At 49.7% G+C, this 17,820-nt stretch overlaps 1 protein-coding gene across 2 annotated transcripts in view; it reads left to right on the top strand.

Annotated features, from left to right (window-relative positions):
* The window catches only part of KIRREL1 (kirre like nephrin family adhesion molecule 1), an 82,172-nt gene that overhangs the window by 44,110 nt on the left and 20,242 nt on the right, over nucleotides 1–17,820 (top strand). For both annotated transcript variants that reach the window (XM_015595478.2, XM_025052321.1), the window contains exon 2: nucleotides 16,539–16,688. In XM_015595478.2, the coding sequence (XP_015450964.2) occupies nucleotides 16,539–16,688 (150 nt within the window). The remainder of the gene's footprint in view (nucleotides 1–16,538; nucleotides 16,689–17,820) is intronic.

Raw genomic sequence — 17,820 nt, 5'->3', positions numbered from 1 at the left:
CCGCTCTCTGATCTGGGGTGCAAACCCAGCTCATCCATCACTCGTCCCCATAATCAGATTCGGCTGTAGCAAGAACAGAATATAACACTCAGCTCCTCTCCCAGGTGCCACAGTGACAGGTCCTGAGAGATGTGGAGAGCCTTGCTCCAGAGTCATGTGGCAAATAGGAAGAGTCTCCAAAGCAATCTGGCACCTTCACAGCACCCTTCCCACCAGGGGGCTTCCCATGGGCACCCTGTGAAGGGCTCCTGCACCCTGCGTCTGAGCAAAGGGATCCCAGGGTCACCGCTGTGAGTGGAAGAGGTTCAAGCCTCTGCCCCCTGAACTGGAGGTCGTTCATTTATTCTCTGTCGCATTTCTCTCTGCTCAAACAAGCCTGTTCACATCTAACTCCCGGGGTCTCAAGCATCAGACTTTTGTCCTGGACCCCAGAGCCTTGTTCAGCCCCACTTTTTGGGACCTAGTCCCTGGGGCATAAAGCTCTGGGTAGCTGGGTTAGGGACAGGAACCACCATCTATAAGAATTGAGGAGCCAGCATTCCCACCTTGATTTGGCCTCCAGGTTGAGTTGATGTCTTTTGTCTCTACCTTCATTTGCCCAGATGAATTGTAACCATCTATCCAGAGGTGCAGGGGCAGAACAAATGAGATTAGAGTTAGTGACATTGTTGTTAGGGACAGTGGCCTTTAAAATTGGGGTGGGGATATAGTCAGAGCTTGCACTTGAGATTGACCAGGTCTCAGTATGGCCACTGGGGTAGACAGGAAGGGGTGGTCAGGCTTAAAGCAGGAGTGACTGTTAAAGATAAGGGTTAAAGTTTGGTTTATGTGCTCATTTTTTTAAATCAACATCTATTGATCACTTCTGCTGACCAGATACTGAAAGAATTTGAGATGCGTTACCTTCAAGAAGCTCATGTTCCGGTTAGGATTTGGGGTTAGAATGATTATTAGGACTAGGTTTGTGTTGGAGTTCGTCCTGGGGTTGAGGTTGCATTAGAGGTTCCTGTGGAAGGAGGAATAAAGATTAGATTGTGCGTAACCGTACAGGTTGGTGTGAGGCTTCTGGTTAAGGTCCTTCCAAGTCTCTGCTCTGTAATTTCCCCTCCCTCACAAGCTGCTCACCCAAGCTTGTCTCTGCTGTCTAAGGCTTCCTGGACTTGCTGGGATCTGTTTAATGACAGCAACCATCTGCCACCCCTCTTAGTGATCAGTCTCTTCCTCTTTACTCCTTCACTCGGCTTTCTCTGCCTTTCCTGGCAGGAGTCCCGCATCCTACATTCCCCGGGGACAGGGCCTGTCTTCTCGCAGCTCACATTCTGGGAGTCTCTGAGCCTTGTCCCTCCTTCTCCATCCCTTGGTCCATAGTCACTACAGATGAACCAGATGCGCCCATGAGACCCTTCTTCCTGGCACCACTGCCACTCCTAGCTCTAGGATCCCACTCTTCTTTTACATATTTGGGACGCTTCTGTCTCTTCTGGAGTTCTCAGGGTCCCCTGGCCTTCCCTGGTTTCCCCTCTTGCCCCAGAGCAACATTTCCACATCACTCCCTCCCTCCTTCTCTTTGATCCATTTTCCGGGGTCTCATCAGAAGTCCCCTTTGGCTCTTATTTCAGTCTGCCCTTCCTCCTTCGGTACCTCCCTTCAGAGAACCTCCAGCCCCATCACTCAAACTCATTGGCCTCTTGGGCTGGAGAAATTTCTTTTCACCTCCCCTCATCATTCGTATGGGGCAGAGCCCTCAGAGGATCTTCGCCCCTTCTGGCCTCCTAACCAGGAGCAAGTGATTTTGGTAGGAAAAGATACAGGTGTGGAGGAATGCTGGCATGGGGGCACAGAGTAGGAAAGTGTCTCTTCTTTCCTTGTTTCATTTTAGGGTGAAATAGCATGACTCCAGGGTTACCTTCTTCTCTCTCCATTAGCCTTATGCCAGTTGTTTAGAGGGTGGCTGGATGAAAAGGCAGAATTTCAAGAGTGGCTTGGGAAGGAAGTTCCAGAATTATGTGAGCAAAGGTCAAACTGTTCCCATCCCCACCTTCCATTTTAGAGAATCTGCACATAAACTTGCTGAGGGCCAGGTGTCCAGAGGCTTCTGTTTGTTCCCCACTGTCCTCCCTTTCCCCCACCCCCTCCTCTACCTTTTCTTTGCTCTTGGAGTCCTCCTGAGAGGACTCTCATGAGAACCTCTTCCCACCCCACTCCACCTCATCCATCCTTCTTAGGACTGTGAGCTTGATTGGCTCTGCTATCCTGGGAAGACATAAACTGTTCATTGGCATGCACGGCACCCTGTCCCCCTCGCAGGCAGATAATCGAGGAGGAATATTGGCTCGTCCAGGAAATGAAGTGCTAAATTTGTTGTGAGATTGGTGTCACAAGCAATCAAAGGGAGCCTCTCCCCACTGAGGGCTGGGCAGCTAAATGAGAAATCATTAGGTTATCGCAGAGACCAGGGAGGAAAAAAACAGAGCGACCCCTGTCCCCATTTTGCTGGGGGCTAGGGCGACACAGAGAGATTGAAAAGGGAAGGGAAGAATCAAAGAAACGGTGTGAAGGAAGAGGCAGACTGCTTTCTCCAAGGTTTCTCCTATGCCTGCGTGTCTTTTCCCTCTTTGTCACGGGCCCCATCAAGCCTCTCTATGTGCAGCCTTTTGTGAAGCTTTAGTGGACACCTGCATCAGTGACATGCTCCTGGTTTCTCTGGCCTATGGGCTGTCCTGAGGCTGATACAGGACACAAGACAGTGAGCAGCGTTGGGTGTCCCCAGATCAGTGAAATTTTTGGTGAGTAGAAAAGTTGAAAAGGGGACATGTGAGAAGCTGATGAGGGTAGGGCCAGAGTGGGTGGTTTGAATGGGGTGGGAGAGGAACAGTAATACCTTCTTTACAACCCCTCTGGGAAAACTGCCTGGAGGAAGGAGTTCAAAGGATATGTAGCAGGCCCTGGATGGATATTGGCCTGCTAGGAGATGGCGGGATGGCTGGCATGTATACAGATAAGTTGCTCTCCCCTTTCTGCTAAATACTTGCCTCCTTCATGGAAATAAGGCCACAGAGCAGCCCTGGCTTTCGCCTGCTTTGGGGGGGCGGGTCCCAGAAACAGTCACCATTATGCATGGCCTTGAAGAGAATGTCTTTCCATGGACCCTCGCCATGGATTCCCACTTGGTCACCACTACCATGTCCCCCCTCAATGTCCTATAAATTCCAACAGTGGTTAGATGAATGGTTTTGCTCCCCCTGGGCTTCCCCTGTTCTTGGGGCATTTGTGTTCCACCTGATAACCAAACTGAATCAGGCAGAGCAGCAAAGATGAGGAGCAGACAGAGAGACCAGAGTTCCCAGCCCTAGCCTCCAGACCCAGCATCATCAACCCTGAAGCGCTCCCTTTGGGTCCTCCCTCCCTATGCTGGCCACTGCCTACTGAGAGCCTCCTCCTACAGCTGTTAATTACAGAGCCTCCACTTCCAGGCTCCCTTAGCTCCCTGCGGCAAATTAACATTCCGTGCCCCTTGCACGTGTAAAATGAATCAAGTCAGAGGGATCAGTTCAGCAGCCAGCCAGTGGGAGCTGCTTTTACTTTACGCAGGACTGATCCAGATAACCCGAACTTAGGGTCTTTAGAGTGCCTTTGTGGGAAATCTTTTCCATGGAAATTAATTAGAAAAGCCTAGAATGTTCTAGTTACAGGCAGAAGTGCCACATTCTCCTTTTGGGTGGCTAGATGTTTAGTAACACACATTAGCTCACTAGACACATGAGTGCAAACAAGGACACCTGTAACCCCTTCACGCCCCACCCCCCACACAACACACACAACACCAAACAGCCTCCTATTCCTTCTGATTCTTCTAAGCCCATCCCTGAACCTTACCAGGTCGACATGTTGCAGACAGCTTCCACTTTGTCTTTCTGAATCTGGACCTCTCTCTTTGTCTGTGTCCAGTCTCTCTCAACAACCTAGAAATTTCTGGAGGGCAGAGACTGAGGAATGCCCAGAAGGAGAAAGAGTTTAATTTTTAAAGAGATATGACCTTAGTTCCCCTTTCTTTATATGCCTGAATTCCAGCCGCTCACTGGTCGTTCGTGCCTCTATGTCTTGGCTGACGCTGTTTTCCTTGTCTAGAATGCCCTCCCCCCAGTTCTCTGGCTGTCGAAATCCCTCGTCTTCAATGCTTGAAGGCATTGAGCCTTGAAGCTCAACTTCAGTAAGTAAATGTATATTTATCGAACATACTGTGTGCCGAGCAAGGCCTTCAATGTCTAACCAGTATGTGTGTAGAAAGGGCTACCCAGAGGCCAACAAGATATGGATCTCAGCCCAAAAGAAGACCATATGGAAGACAGGCATGTAAAAAATGCAATTTATTCATTGATATAAGGCACTTTTTCTGTGCTGTATCATGACGCTCATCATGCCGTTTTCCCTGGATACTTGGGAATGTCTGCTAGACTGTAAGCTGGGTGATGGCAGGACCGGTCTTTCTTATTCACTTTGCATCTCAGAGCCCAGGACAGTGCCTGGGATGTAGTAGACACTTAAAAAAAAAAAGTTTGTTACATGAATTAATGAATATTGAATTGAGTTGACTTCTGAGTACAAGTGATTTATACATTCATTATTAATTCAGACAAGCATTTGTTGAGCACCTGGTCTGTGCAAAGCACTTTTGTACTAGTAACTTCGGAAGATGCACAACTAAGATACATCTGTTGCCCCAAGGACTTTACAATCTAGTCATGTGAAAAAAGAGCCACATTAAAATACAGGACAGCCACAAACTAAATTACAGGTCTAAATAAAACATGATTATGTTCAGGTCCCATTGCTGCCTTATTGAAGTTTCGTGGTTAATTGCCATGGGACAAAAGTTTTTACTTATATCTTTGGCTTCTATCCTAGACCATATTCTGAAGTATTCATTAATCTGCAGATGGCTCGTTTCAGAATTCCTTCCTTTAAACTTCAGTATTGCAAATCATTTCAGTCCACCTTTATCAAACTATTACAAATTGATTGTTTGATAGGTGTGCATCCAAAATAAGAAAAAAATGCATGAGGTGTGTGAATAGAATTTTTAAAAGTACCAGAATTGAAAGGGATCAAAATGTTACCCAGGGCCCTCTGGAACATTGCCATCAAGTGGTCCTCCACCCTCTCCGTGAACACCTCCAGTGATGGGGAGCTTACTGTCATTACTATTAGAAAGTCCTTATAAAAATTTAAAAATCTGCTACCCTGGGAGCCACAGTGATTAATGTCTGTCCTGGGGTCTTGTAATGAAGGCTCATTAATGGGGCCTGGGGAAACTACTGTGTGATGGGCCTCTGTAGCATGTCTGCTAAGTCAGCCTTTCTCGGAGGCCCTAGTAGAGAGCCAGTGCCATGATAGAGCATTCATCAGAGCCCCAAGCCCTCCTGTATCAGTTGCTCACCTGGCTCATAGAGTCAGACAGTCCATCTGGCAAGTGCTGGAGAATCTGCAAAGTTATCCATGATGAAGGATTCTAGGCTCTGAAAGGAGATTAAGGTCTAACACCTGGATCTGCTGGTCTTTTTTTCTTTTTGAGGGGAAGGAAGGTGTGTGAGGGGGTGCAGAAATATAATAAAGCTCATTCAACTTAGAAATAGAGAAGTGTCCTTAAGAGCTCCTGTTATCAGAAGAGTGGATTTCCTCCTGGCACTTTTTCAGGGTTTCAGGGTAAAAGAGAGAATGCCCTCCTTATTGCTGCCCAGCCCTCACCTTTCTAGATTTCTAAGAGTCAAGGATATTTATTCTGGAGCTGTTGCTAAAAGTGCCAAAAGACCTCTATGGAGAGGATCTGGGGACCTCTGCAGGAGGCCTTTTGTCCTTCTGCCTGAGGGAGGAGTCAGAGGAGGGGGATTAATGTAGGAAGAGAGAATGGGTTAAGCCCCAGGACAAACTTAGTTCACCCTGAAAAAGGCAGGGGTGGAGAAGAGGGGTGACTCATTGATCTCCCTCGTGGAGAGCACACTGCTGCCTGGGGCAAAGATTAGCTAGCCCCTAGGGGATGCCTTTGGGAAGGAGGCTGGAGGTAGCAGTAACTTGGGACAGTCTTTGCAGGGAGATACAGGGGCCCAGCCCTTAGTTGCATTCGGAATTACCTCAGATACCATTTGCCTCATTCTTGGCTCCTCCCTTCCTTCAGCTAATCCTTTCAAAAATCCCTCCTTCTCTCCAGGATTTCTCTCTTTTTCTTTGACCTAAATGCTCCAGACCTTCAGATGGGCCCAGAGGGTGGTAATCCTCCACAGACCTCCCTGCCCATCTGCCTGCACAACCTCCAGGCCTCTGCCATCCGCCCTCCCCAGCCTTGTCCATTTTTTTCCCCTCTCTTCTCTGTCCTTATCTTGTCTCCCAGATGGTCGCATTACTTTTTTCTCCCTTAATTCTCACTTCCCATTTGTATCCATCTTCCCAGGCTTCTCCTCCATAATTTCTCGCTAAGCTCCCCTTTCACCTCCCTTCTTTTAGTGAAGGACGGTTTCCAGGTACGTTCCTCGCCTCCCACCTTACCCCCACCATCGATGCAGGACTGGCAGATTTGGGACTGTGCCATCTCTGGAGAAGGGAGCTCTCTGTAATTAGGAGACTGGCTCAGAAGCCACCAGGAATTTGGAGACATACCCGCTCCAAATACCTCTCTCCTTTGCTGACCTGACCCTCAGTTTCTTCAAAATAAAGGTATTGTGCTGGTGGTGATCAAGGCATTTCCAGCTCTAACCTTCAGATTCTTTTTCTACTTTAATTTTATTCTCTTTCCCATTCCTGTCTCTTTGTCTTATTTTCTGTCTCTTTCATACCATTGTCACCTCAGTTCCTTTCTACCTGACCTTAAAACTCTTGATAAGAAGCCATAAGAAGAGATGAAATACTGCCGTTTGCAACAACATGGATGGACCTTGAAATAATCATACTAAGTGAAATAAGCCAGACAGAAAAGGTTGAAAGTCACATGATATCACATGTGGAATATGAACCTAAAAGCAACAAATGAACAGAACAAACAGAGACTCATGGACATGGACAATGGACTAGTGGTTACCAGAAGGGAGAGGGGAGGGGAGATGGAACAAACAGCGACTCATGGACATGGACAATGGACCAGAAGGGAGAGGGGAGGGGAGATGGGGGAAAATAAAAAAATAAAGTGTTAAAAAAATTATGTATATATAGTGTGGAAAAAAAAATAAGCTGGCATTTAAAAAAAATGGAAGCAATATTTGTACCTTATCACTGGGAAAAACAAAAACAACAAAAAAACACAAAAAACCTCTCTTAAACCTTTCTCACTCTTTGGGCCACCAACTTTCTCTTTATCTACTTTGCTTTCTATTTTCTGGCTGTGACTCTCTCTCCCCTCCTTTTCTCTGCAGTATTCTCGTTTTGTCTTTGCACATCGGGCCTTCTCTTTCAGTGTCCTATGTCTCAATTTCTTTTCCTCTCGCTCTGTGGACTTGGGGATTGCTGGAGGGAGACCCAGAAGTTTGAACTCCTCCTTCGTTCTCTTCTGCAGGTTGAGAGGAGGAAGCCAGGCAGATCATTTTCTTCCTCTCCTGCCTTCCCATGCCAGCTCCTGGTGCCTTACTCTAGCTCTTCCAGCCTTCTCTGGCTTTACGATTATTTGAGTTTCTGCTCTCTCTTCTCCTTCTCTCTCTGTGTCTTTTACTCTCCTTCCTCTTATCCTCTGTCGTATCTGAGCTACGTACATCCTTGCTGGCCACCTGCCTCCTCTCTCCCGCATGGCCCTTTCCTTGCCCACTGGAGCCACACAGAAATTCAGTTTTTCGGCAGAACCATCCACCATCCCTGCCACCCGCCTTTCTGCATCCTTCTGTCATACCTGCTACATCCAACACCACTTGGGCTCACAATGCCATTGCCCTTCCCATTAAACATTGTCAGAGTCCCCTGCCAGGGCACATTTGCATAGATTTGTCAGATCGGGTCTAGCCCAAGTGCCTTGGGCTAGCAGGGTAGAGGGGCTGGAGATCCAAATGGGGCCACACGGGGTGGGCAGTGAGGAGCGGGGGTTGTTTCTAGCTGCACCTGCTGATGTTTTTTAGTTCAGGAGCTCAGAGTCATTGTGAGTGGGCCTGGGCTGGCTAATCACTTCAGAGACCCAGGATTGCTTGCCCTCTATCCTCCTTTTTCCTACCATGAACCTAGTGAAAGAAGAGGAGTTCCTTACAGGGGAAAACAAAGGATAGCCTTTCTTTTCCTGTGCTACGTACATCATCTGGGCCGTCTCAGCCACTGTCTTAGTGTCACAAACCCACCAACCTCCCTCTACACCCTTGCTAGAGGAAATGCCAGGATGGTCCCAGATGTGTCAGTTCTGTTACACAGTCTGAGAGGGATGGAACACAGGGCTGAGTCCTTAGGTGTGTCAGCAAGGTCTGGCTGAGGTCCCAGGAGAGCAAGAGATGCTGTAGCAGAATCTTAGAACATCAGAGCTGGAAAGGCCTTTGGGGGCCAAGTAATTCAGCATCCTCTCTTTACAATTTAAGGAAGCCAAGACCCAGAGATGTGAAGCAACCTTCCCAGAGCCATGCGGCTGCATGATAGCAGAACCAGGACCAGTAAGCTCAGACTTCCTGACCCAGGCCCAGAGTACTCTGTCCCTGGCAGGTGGTGTTGGGCTAGTCCCCTTGCCTCTTTCAAGATTCTGTTTCTGTCTCTTTTGGTGATTAATCCACTGGCCCAGATCAGTAAACTCCTGTGCCCTATCGCTATGAATACCAGCCAGACCCTACAGCCGGCCTCTGTGGTATGCTCAAGTGCAAGAAAACCAGGCCAGATTGTGGACCACTTGTAAAATCCCATCTGGTCCCTGGACTGATTCCCCTTCAGCTGTTCTTATCATACCCTGGCCTTGGAGGTAGACATCAGGATGGCTTGGTCAAGCAGGTTGTGGGGAGGGAGGGGAAACTGGTTCTTCTACCTATGAGTTCAGCTTCCCGGGATGAGAAAGGACCAAAAATGGGAAGGAAGGGAAGGTGGTGAATATCGGTAGTCAGTTGAGTCAAAGCATTTGAGGCCCTTACTGTTCGCTGTCATTTTCACTTCAGTCTGTGAAGTGAAGGCAAAGTACTTTGATATCGTAAATGCTGCTGGACAGGAGAGTGGGGGTGATAATCTGTGAGTGTTTGGAAACTTGTCTTTGAGAAGTGCAGTGTGTCATTTCTGACTCTTCATCTGATATCCGTATCACCTGACATCTACAAACAGCCATACCTGAGACTGCTTTCTGACCCTTGGTTTCTCAACCTGTCAGAGAAACGGGTTACAGTGTCAAAAGTCTCATGGCTAGGCAGGCCTGGTGCTTTCCTCCCATGAGCTGCTCGCCTGAGGGTCATAGCGAACCTGCTTCTCTATCTGCCTCCCGTGAGCAAGTGTCTGTCTTTCCTTTCTGTCCGCACTGTGCCTGCCTCAGCACTCCCTTATCACCCTCCCTCCCTCCCTCACTTTCTCCCTTCTCTGTCTTCTTTCCTCTATCAAAAGTGCAAATCTCCCTATCTTCTCTCCTCTCCTCTTTGCTGGCCCTGCCCAGAGAATTGCAATCCTCTTTTCTTGGCGAGAGGGTCCTGTTGCACTTTTCTTACAACAGGACGGGAATGGCTGGGGTCTGGGTGGTGGGGAAGAACAATGAGGGTGGGGGAAGAGCAAAGAGGCGCTGTGCGAGCAGAGAGAGGGAAAAAGAGTGGAGTGTGGACGGATTTAGTTCCATCTGAAAGCTGTCGGTGTGAATCAGAGGCTTCTCTTTGAACCCGCAGCGATCCAGAGTGGAGAGCGTGGGGCCTGCTCCGGCCCCGGGGGTTCATTACTGCTCTTGACAAATCTGGGGAGACAGGGCCTGGCCTTCTTGGCCCCGCTTTCTCTCTGTTTCCTGGCAGGCCTGGCAGGCGGGGCTCTGGAAGCATGACTGCCAGGGCACGTGGCCCAAGACGGGGTGCAGACAGGTACCCATGGGGTGCAGAAACACGTACTTGACTGCAAAGGTGCAGGAAGGGTGTGTATTTGAGTGTGTACCAGTGAAGATGTGTGCTTGTGTGGTATGGTACATGTGTGCCCATGAGAACTACACAATACATGTCTCTCTCAGTAAGCATTTCCAGCTTCTCTATGATAGGTTTAGAGGTCACTTAATAATTCTCAGTCAAAAATGGGATTTGATCCCTCAGTTCTCACCAGGCCTTCGTGGGAGTGCCTGGTCTCAGCCCCAGGGATAGGCCCAATGGGTCCAGGAGATGTGTTCACACACAGAGGCTGAGACAGGTGACCTTTCCTGGCCTGACTTGAGACCCCAGTGCTGTGCTGAGGGTGGAGGAGGGAGTCGGAGAACAGCTGGAAGGCAGTGTCACCCCGGAAAGATCAGGATTGAGAAGGAGCGGTGGGAAAAGAGGTGTCCTGGGTGAGGGGACAGCATTAAGGGGAGATGGAGAGGCCAAGGGACAGACAGGTTTACACAATGGCCAGAGTCTGAGCTAGGAAGACTCAGAGGGATGGTGAGGGGTGGGAAGACAGCAGTAGTCAGACTATTATGATGGCATTCCAGGGGAAGCAGGTGTCTTGGCTCCTTGCTTTGCTTACTGGCTTCAATAATAACCAGCTGTGTAACTAGAGGGACAATGCTTATCTCTCTGAGCCTTATTAGAAATAATAACGGGCCTTATTTGGCTGTAGGTTACATTTAGTGAACTAATCTCAGTGACTTAAAGGTTGGCATTTTGCAAATCACTGAAACCTCTCTGGATGCTGTTGATGGTCGTTTCAGCCTTGGGAACCACCCCCCTTCATGTGGAGGTGTTTACACCAAGCTGTCTCCTTTAGTTGGTGGCATCATGTGAGACAAGTCCTGTGTGGCTGTAGGGCACTGGCCAGCCCCAGATCGGAGGAGCACTGCCCTCCCAGGAGGTCAACAGGGTGGAGATGGAGTCTTAGGTATAAAGTGAAGACCAGGAGTGGTAGACAGGCTCAGAGCTTAGGGTCATCAGTTCTCTGGGGTGCGGGCCGGGAGTCGAGTTTATTCAGGAGAAACTTCTTGGATATTCATTAACACGGCACAGTGCCAACAACAGGGACTATTCAGCCTAAAATCCTGAGTTCATTCCCATCTCTATCACTTAATGTCTATACCTTAAGCACCCTGGGCCTATTTCTCTTTTCTTGAAAATGGAGATATGAACCACCACTGTATAGTGGATTTTAATACTAGAAATAATGTCTGTAAGGCATCTGCCTTGGTGCCCGGCACATAGTCGACATCTTATTATTGAGAGTTATTATTAAGCATTGCTGGCATCGAAGGGACAAGAAAGGTAAATCCAAGCGTCTCTGTTCTCCTGGGGCTTCCAGGGCAGTGGGAGAGATGGAAACACACACACAAGTGACTTTTAATCCAAGTCAGGTTGTACATGCTACATCCAGAAGCCCCAAGAATGCAGAGGAAACTATTCCCAGTGGGAGGCCAGAGGTGCTCTGAGTTACAGGGTGAGGCGATGGATGAAGGTGGAGGAGTTAGGAAAGGAGGAAGGTCTGGGAGAGAGCTGAGGGCAAGCTGGTGGGAAGTTGAGGTTTCCCCAGCTCTGTGCTCCCCTCACCCTTCCCACCCTGTTCAGCTTTCAGCTGCCTGAACACCCGGGCCAAGCCTCCTAGGAATCTCCTGTCCTGGTGGCAACAGTGAGGGGGCGAGAGGGTACCTGGAGTCTGAGGCCCGCCCCCAGCCCGTGGTAACATACTTGACAAGACATCTCAGGGAGAAGGAGCAGGAGATGGGGCCTCCGCCCAGCACCCCTCCTGCCCAGCCTGCACACTCACCATGCAGCCCCCTGCCCTGTGTTCTTTGTCTTTCTTGTGTCTCCATCTCTCAGCCACCCTCAGTCTTCTTTCCTGCCTTGGCCTGGGTCTCTGTGACTCCATGGGTGGGGCCTTTCCTGGTGCTTTTCTTTCTGGATCTTCTTTTTCTTTCCTGGCCTCTTTCTAACCAAGATCTCCTCTTCCCTTCTCTCTTCTTCTCCAGTCTCATTCCTTTCCTTCTCTCTGCCTCTGTCTTTGTCTCTATTTCTCAGCACCCTTTGCACCTCTCACCAGGTCTGTGTGAGTGTGGTCCTCCTGCACCTGTGTGCAGAGGGTCACAATGACTGCCCGGAGCTCACCACATCTGTGATGGTGTCTGAAGACAGGGAGGGAGGGAGCAGGATCAAAGCAGGAAGGAATTCATTTTAAAACACATGATTCGCCCTTGCCTTACACTGACGCTGCCAGGCAGGCAAGGACAGTGGTTATTTGATGCTGCCGCTAAGGGAGGCCGGTCTTGCTTTCCTGTTCTCTGTGGGCAGGCCCTTCCTGAATCCCCTCCCACCTGGCTCCCTGGCCCCACATCCCCATCCTGCAGCCAGCAATTTCTCTGCATTTCTGTTTAATGCTGGCTTTATTTCCCGGAAGTGGGCTGATGGGACAGAAACTTTGCCCCCAGTTCCGCTCTGTGTCATGCATGGTGAAAGGCCAGGCCAACAGGACCTCAGAGTTGTGTGTACCCTTCAACTGATGCTGGTTCTTGGTGCCATCTTGACACGCAGAGACACACCCAGCCCTCCTCCTAATGCTACCAGGACACCTCTGCCCTTACAGTTGTGTCCTGTCTGATACCTGTGTGCCTCATTGCTCACTTTTTAGGCTTTTTCCTCAGCAATCCCCATATCTCCTCATTACCCACCTCCATCATTGCATTGGAATCTTCCAGAGTTCTGTTCCCTCCACCTGGCCTAGCTCTACTCTTTCAAGGAGCCTCCCAGGACTGTCTTCAAGCCATGCCTCAGCACTGTCCCTCCTCTCATTGCAGGGAGAACCCTGTCTTGTCCCTCCACTCTCCTGCCCTGTCTCTGCTTTTGCTGGAGTCTGTGAGCCCGACCTGAGGTGGGGGGTGCTCTGCCTCCTTTCCACAAGGCAGAACTGTTTACTCAGGCATTTGCTCACTCTCACTCCATCAATCAACAGACTTACTCAGAACACCTGCTGTGTGCCTGGCAGCCAGGCCTCTGTGCTAGGGGATGGGGCTGGAGCTCTGAGTGACACAGTCCAGATGTGAGGAGTGCACCCTCCTCCCTCCAGCAGGGATGGGGGTGGGCAGTGCAGTGTGGACCTTCTATAGCAGAGTGAGAAGTGAGTGCAAAGGCCTCTGAAGGCAGTCAAGCCAGTCATGGAAGACTTCACCGAGGAGATAACTATTTGAATCCCAAGGGGGAAGGAGGGAGCAGTGTCCCACAAGGGAAAGGCCTGTGCAAGGGCATGAAGGGGTGACAAAAGCCGGGAGTGTACAGAGTAGAGAGAATGGGACTTGGTGATGGCAGGCTTGGGGCTTTCTCCTAATCATGAGCCAAGTCGAGACAACCCGGGGGCATCTGGACTCTGTCTCAGACACTGTCTTGGCTGCAAGGGCTGTTTCGGGGCCAGGAAACGTCACCTGCGACATTTGCAGGCTCAGGATCTAGACTGCCTTTCCACTGAATTAAATTCCCTAAACCCTTCATTTCCCCTCCTCTCTGGACTCTCTTTAGGATCATGGCCTCCATCTCTCTGTCTCCAGACTGAGCTGCTTCAACCCAGGCCTAAGTCAAGAGGGTATTTTACTTCAGAATCCCCAGGATGACAGAGACCTTCTTTGTCATGTCACTGCTCAGGTTTCTGGCAGTCCCTCTACTGCCCAGGATAGATAAGGGTCATAGCTACCGTTTAGTGGGCACGTGTGAGGGAATGCACCAGGTATATCATGCGCCTCATCCCATTCCATTCTTCACAGCATTCCGGGAGGTGGATGTTCACATTCCCATTTACCATGAGGAAAATGAGGCTTAGAGAGTAACTGACAAGGTCATACTGTTAGGAAGCGGCAGAGACACTATGCGAACTCCTAAACCTGTGCTCTTAAAAGAGACTTTGCAGTCCTTAGTCCAGACTTGTCATTGTACAGGTGAGCAAACAGAGGCCACACCACTTCTCTCTCTGGCAATACCCCCAAATCTGACTCTGACCCCAAGGACTTCCCACCTTTGTCCTGCTGCAGGGTCAGCTGCCTCCTCATCCCAGTGGACAAGGAACCAGCTTCTCACTGTCCTCTGAAGACTTCAAAGGAGACTGGGGTGTCCAGGCCCCATACAGGAGAGCTGTAAATATAAATTCCTCTCTGAGCCAGGGCGCACAGGCCACCCCACTCCCAAGCCCTTGACTTGGGCTCTGGGGGCCGCGGGAAGGAGAAATGTGAGTGTGGAGAGTTTGCAGCATGAAGCTGCACTAGAGAAATGCGCAATGATATGAATAAATTTGAATAATAATGAGAGCAGTGCCTGAATTAATAATGTTGGCTGCTCACCTGACCCACCCCCTCCCCTGGAATTGTGGGTGAGCCTATCCTTTGCTTCTTTAGAAGACATAGATGGGATGTCAGGTCGGCAGAGTTGGAGAGCCGCTCACAGTGTGGGGGAGGGGCCCTGTTTCTAACTTCCTGATCTGCAGACTCGAAGAGCTAGATTTGCGCACTTAACCCAAAGAGGCTACCTCTTTGTATAAAATCATATGCTGGCCATCAATCCACTCCTGGCCAAGCTCCCTCTTCCTTGGTCCCCTTTATGTGTGGCATCCAATGTGGATGTCAAAAGTCGAGGGAGATTCAAAGGAAAGAGATAGCATGGCCCTTGGCCTTGAGCAGAAGTTCCAGACACCCAACCTACGAGCTGCCCTCTACCCCATGACAAATAAAAGCATGGACACAGACTCTCTTATAGCTTGGGACAGGAAATCCCATGGATAGAGCTGTGACAGCAGGGCTGAGTGGTGGGACAAGCTGTGTTTGCCCAAGGAGCTAAGGGACCAATCTAGGAAGACTTCCTGAAAGAGAAGAATATGGAGCAGGTTTGGAAAGACAGGGAGAAATGAAGCTGGAGTAGGAAGAAGAAGAAGGAAGGAGAGAAGACTAGGGTTCTGTCTCTGATAACTTAGAACGAGGACTTGGAATGGGGAAGAACAGGTTTGGTTTGCATCCTTACACACAGAATGATGGAGGATCGGAGAAATTTGGAAAGCTCAGTTTGGAAACTGTTGTATTTGGGGATTGTGGTCTCTATAAAGTCTTGGGAGTTGGAGAGGGAAAGAAGAGGAAGGAGCCCCCTAAGTTCTGGGAAAGGCTGATTTCGGTTACAGCGTGTTCAGGGGATGTGGGTAGGAGGCCCTAAACCTCTCTCTTTGCTATTCCGCAGCCCCTCCATCTCCTGCCCTCTTCCCCACAGCTGAGGCACTGCTCCTGGGGCTGTGCCCGGTGCCCACCACGAGGCGACCGGGATGCCTGGAGTGGGTGGGGGAGAGCAGTGAGGGAGAAGAAACCGCCATCCAATTCCCTGCTCCATTTAGGCTCCACAATTAAAGGCAATTACTCTGCAGTTCTCTAATCAAATGCTCCCGGCCGAGCTGCCAGCCGGGCAGCCATGTGTAGCTCCCACAGCCAGAGGGAACAGAGTCACGTGGCCTCCGCTGCCACAGTGCGGGAAGCCAAGTGTATTCAGGGTGTCCATGTGTGGGCACTCATGCCCCTAGTGTGTGGGATCCAGGGCTAAACACACGGAACAGGGTGAGTGTGCCATGAAGTAGGTTCAGAGCCACTTTGTTTTGGATACACAGCCACCCAGGCAGCCTACATACACACACATGGACATGTCTGCTCCATAGAAGCTGCCTTATGCACTTGCTGGATGCATTCATGGGGAGCTCTACCTGGCATAGTTGCACATGTGTATTGCCTCACATTGCCTCGTGAGATACATGCCCAAGTAGAGGTATGGTGGTATGGTCATGTCTCGAGGACTGAGAGGGCCTGCCTCATCGCCAGCAGCATGTGTTATGGACTTCCTAGAAAGGAGGAATGTGCATTACATATACTTTGCTCCAGCCTCTCTCCTGCCCCCTGCCCAGGCAATGTCTGCTCAGAGGCCAAAAATTTATTTTAATATCAGCCTGAGCACTTCTTTATTTATTCATTCAACAAGACTTTATTAAGCACTGTGGAGCCAGTGTTGAAACAGACTGACGTGGGTGTGGGCGCGAGGGGTGGCGGTAAGGGATGAGCCCAGGACCTGGAGTGCCGAAGCTCAGCTCTGCCTGTAGCTTAGCTCTGCCTGTAGCTTACTGGCTGTCCTTGGGTAAGTGTCGCCCTCTGTAAAAGAAGAAGGTCTGACTGGCCCAAACTCTAAGGCCATTACATAACACTGTACCACTTTCTATGACTGCTGAGCACTTTGGCTCCTGAAACCACTCCCATGGGTCATGGAAAAGCCATGGAGGGAGAAAGGAATCAAGGGTGAGCACGTGACATCTTGGAGGGAAAGGGTTGGGACTGGAGGGTCTTTATCTCTCTCTCTCCAGCCTGATGCAAGGTGGGAGCAGGTGCCAGGGAAGGGTGGCTTCTTGGTGGAGCCCCTTTCTTCACGTTTCTCTTTATCCAATGTTGGCTTTGGCTTTGCCAGGGACGCAGACCCGCTTCAGCCAGGAGCCAGCCGACCAGACTGTGGTGGCCGGACAGCGGGCCGTGCTCCCCTGCGTGCTGCTCAACTACTCGGGGATCGTGCAATGGACCAAGGACGGGCTGGCACTGGGCATGGGTCAGGGACTCAAAGGTGAGTGGGGCCGCACAGCCAGCCCAGCATCCAGACTACCCCATCTTTGCACACACACCTCCCCCCACCCCCCCTAAATAGATTCCTTGACTCAGCATCTCTTAGTTGTGCATCTCAGCATATCTCTTTTCTGTGCTCCAGCCTCTCTTCTCCTGTGTGTGTGAGTCAGGCGCGCGCGCTCTCTCTCTCTCTCTCTCTCTCTCTCTCTCTCTCTCTCTCTCTCTCTCTTTCTCAGCTCCTGAGCTCTGTCTCCACTGCTTTCCAAACCCCGCAGCTCTGCCTTTCCTGCAACCTGTGACTTGCTCAAAAAAGGCAATGGGAAGCCTGAGAGATCAAAGGAAACCGAGAGATCTTTATGTAAAAGAGCTACAGACAGACAGACAAACAGATACCACGAGAATTGCTGTAGGTAGACAGAGGTAAAGCAGGAGGTGCAAAGCAGAGGATAGCAACTTCCATGTCCTGTAGTGTTTCATACTAGTCTGACTTTGCTCCAGCCTCTCTCCTGCCCCTGCTCAGGCAATGTCTGCTCAGAGGCCAAATCTCATTTAATATCAGCCTGAGCACTTTTTAATTTATTCATTCAACAAGGCTTTATTAAGCACTATGGAGCCAGTGCTAAAGCAAATACAAAAAGTCAGTAAAATAATAATAAACAAACCAACCAAAAAAACCAACCTCCTGTATTCCAAAGCTGGTAAAGATACTTTTGGAAAGGCCGCCTGGCAGAATGGATGCAGGGTCAGAAAACCTGGGGCTAGACCTGCTTCTGCCACCTACCAGCTAGGTAACCTTAGGAAAGCTACTGCATGTCTCTAGGCCTTAGTCTACCACTGTGTAGAATAGTAGAATAGTCACAGGCCGGCCTGCCTTGTAAGTGCATTTGTGAGTTTTGAACCAAATGAGAGAATATGCTTTGTGAAAACACATTGTTCACTGTAAAGCAGAGTGAGTATAAAAGTATAGGAGGGATTTATGTTTTTATTCTTATTGTTGAGATTATTTGTTGTGGAGTCCATGTATTAGGACAGGTGGGGGAAATTTGTCTGTATAGAGCAATGTGTGTAAAGGAAAGAGACGGATTTGGTGAACCTATTGATGATAGAAAGAGAAAGAGCCTGGGAGAGGGAAA

The sequence above is a fragment of the Pteropus alecto genome, unplaced genomic scaffold (genome assembly GCF_000325575.1).
Source record: "Pteropus alecto unplaced genomic scaffold, ASM32557v1 scaffold106, whole genome shotgun sequence".
NCBI classification, from domain to species: domain Eukaryota; kingdom Metazoa; phylum Chordata; class Mammalia; order Chiroptera; family Pteropodidae; genus Pteropus; species Pteropus alecto.
This window is presented reverse-complemented; position numbering and strand designations above follow the sequence as displayed.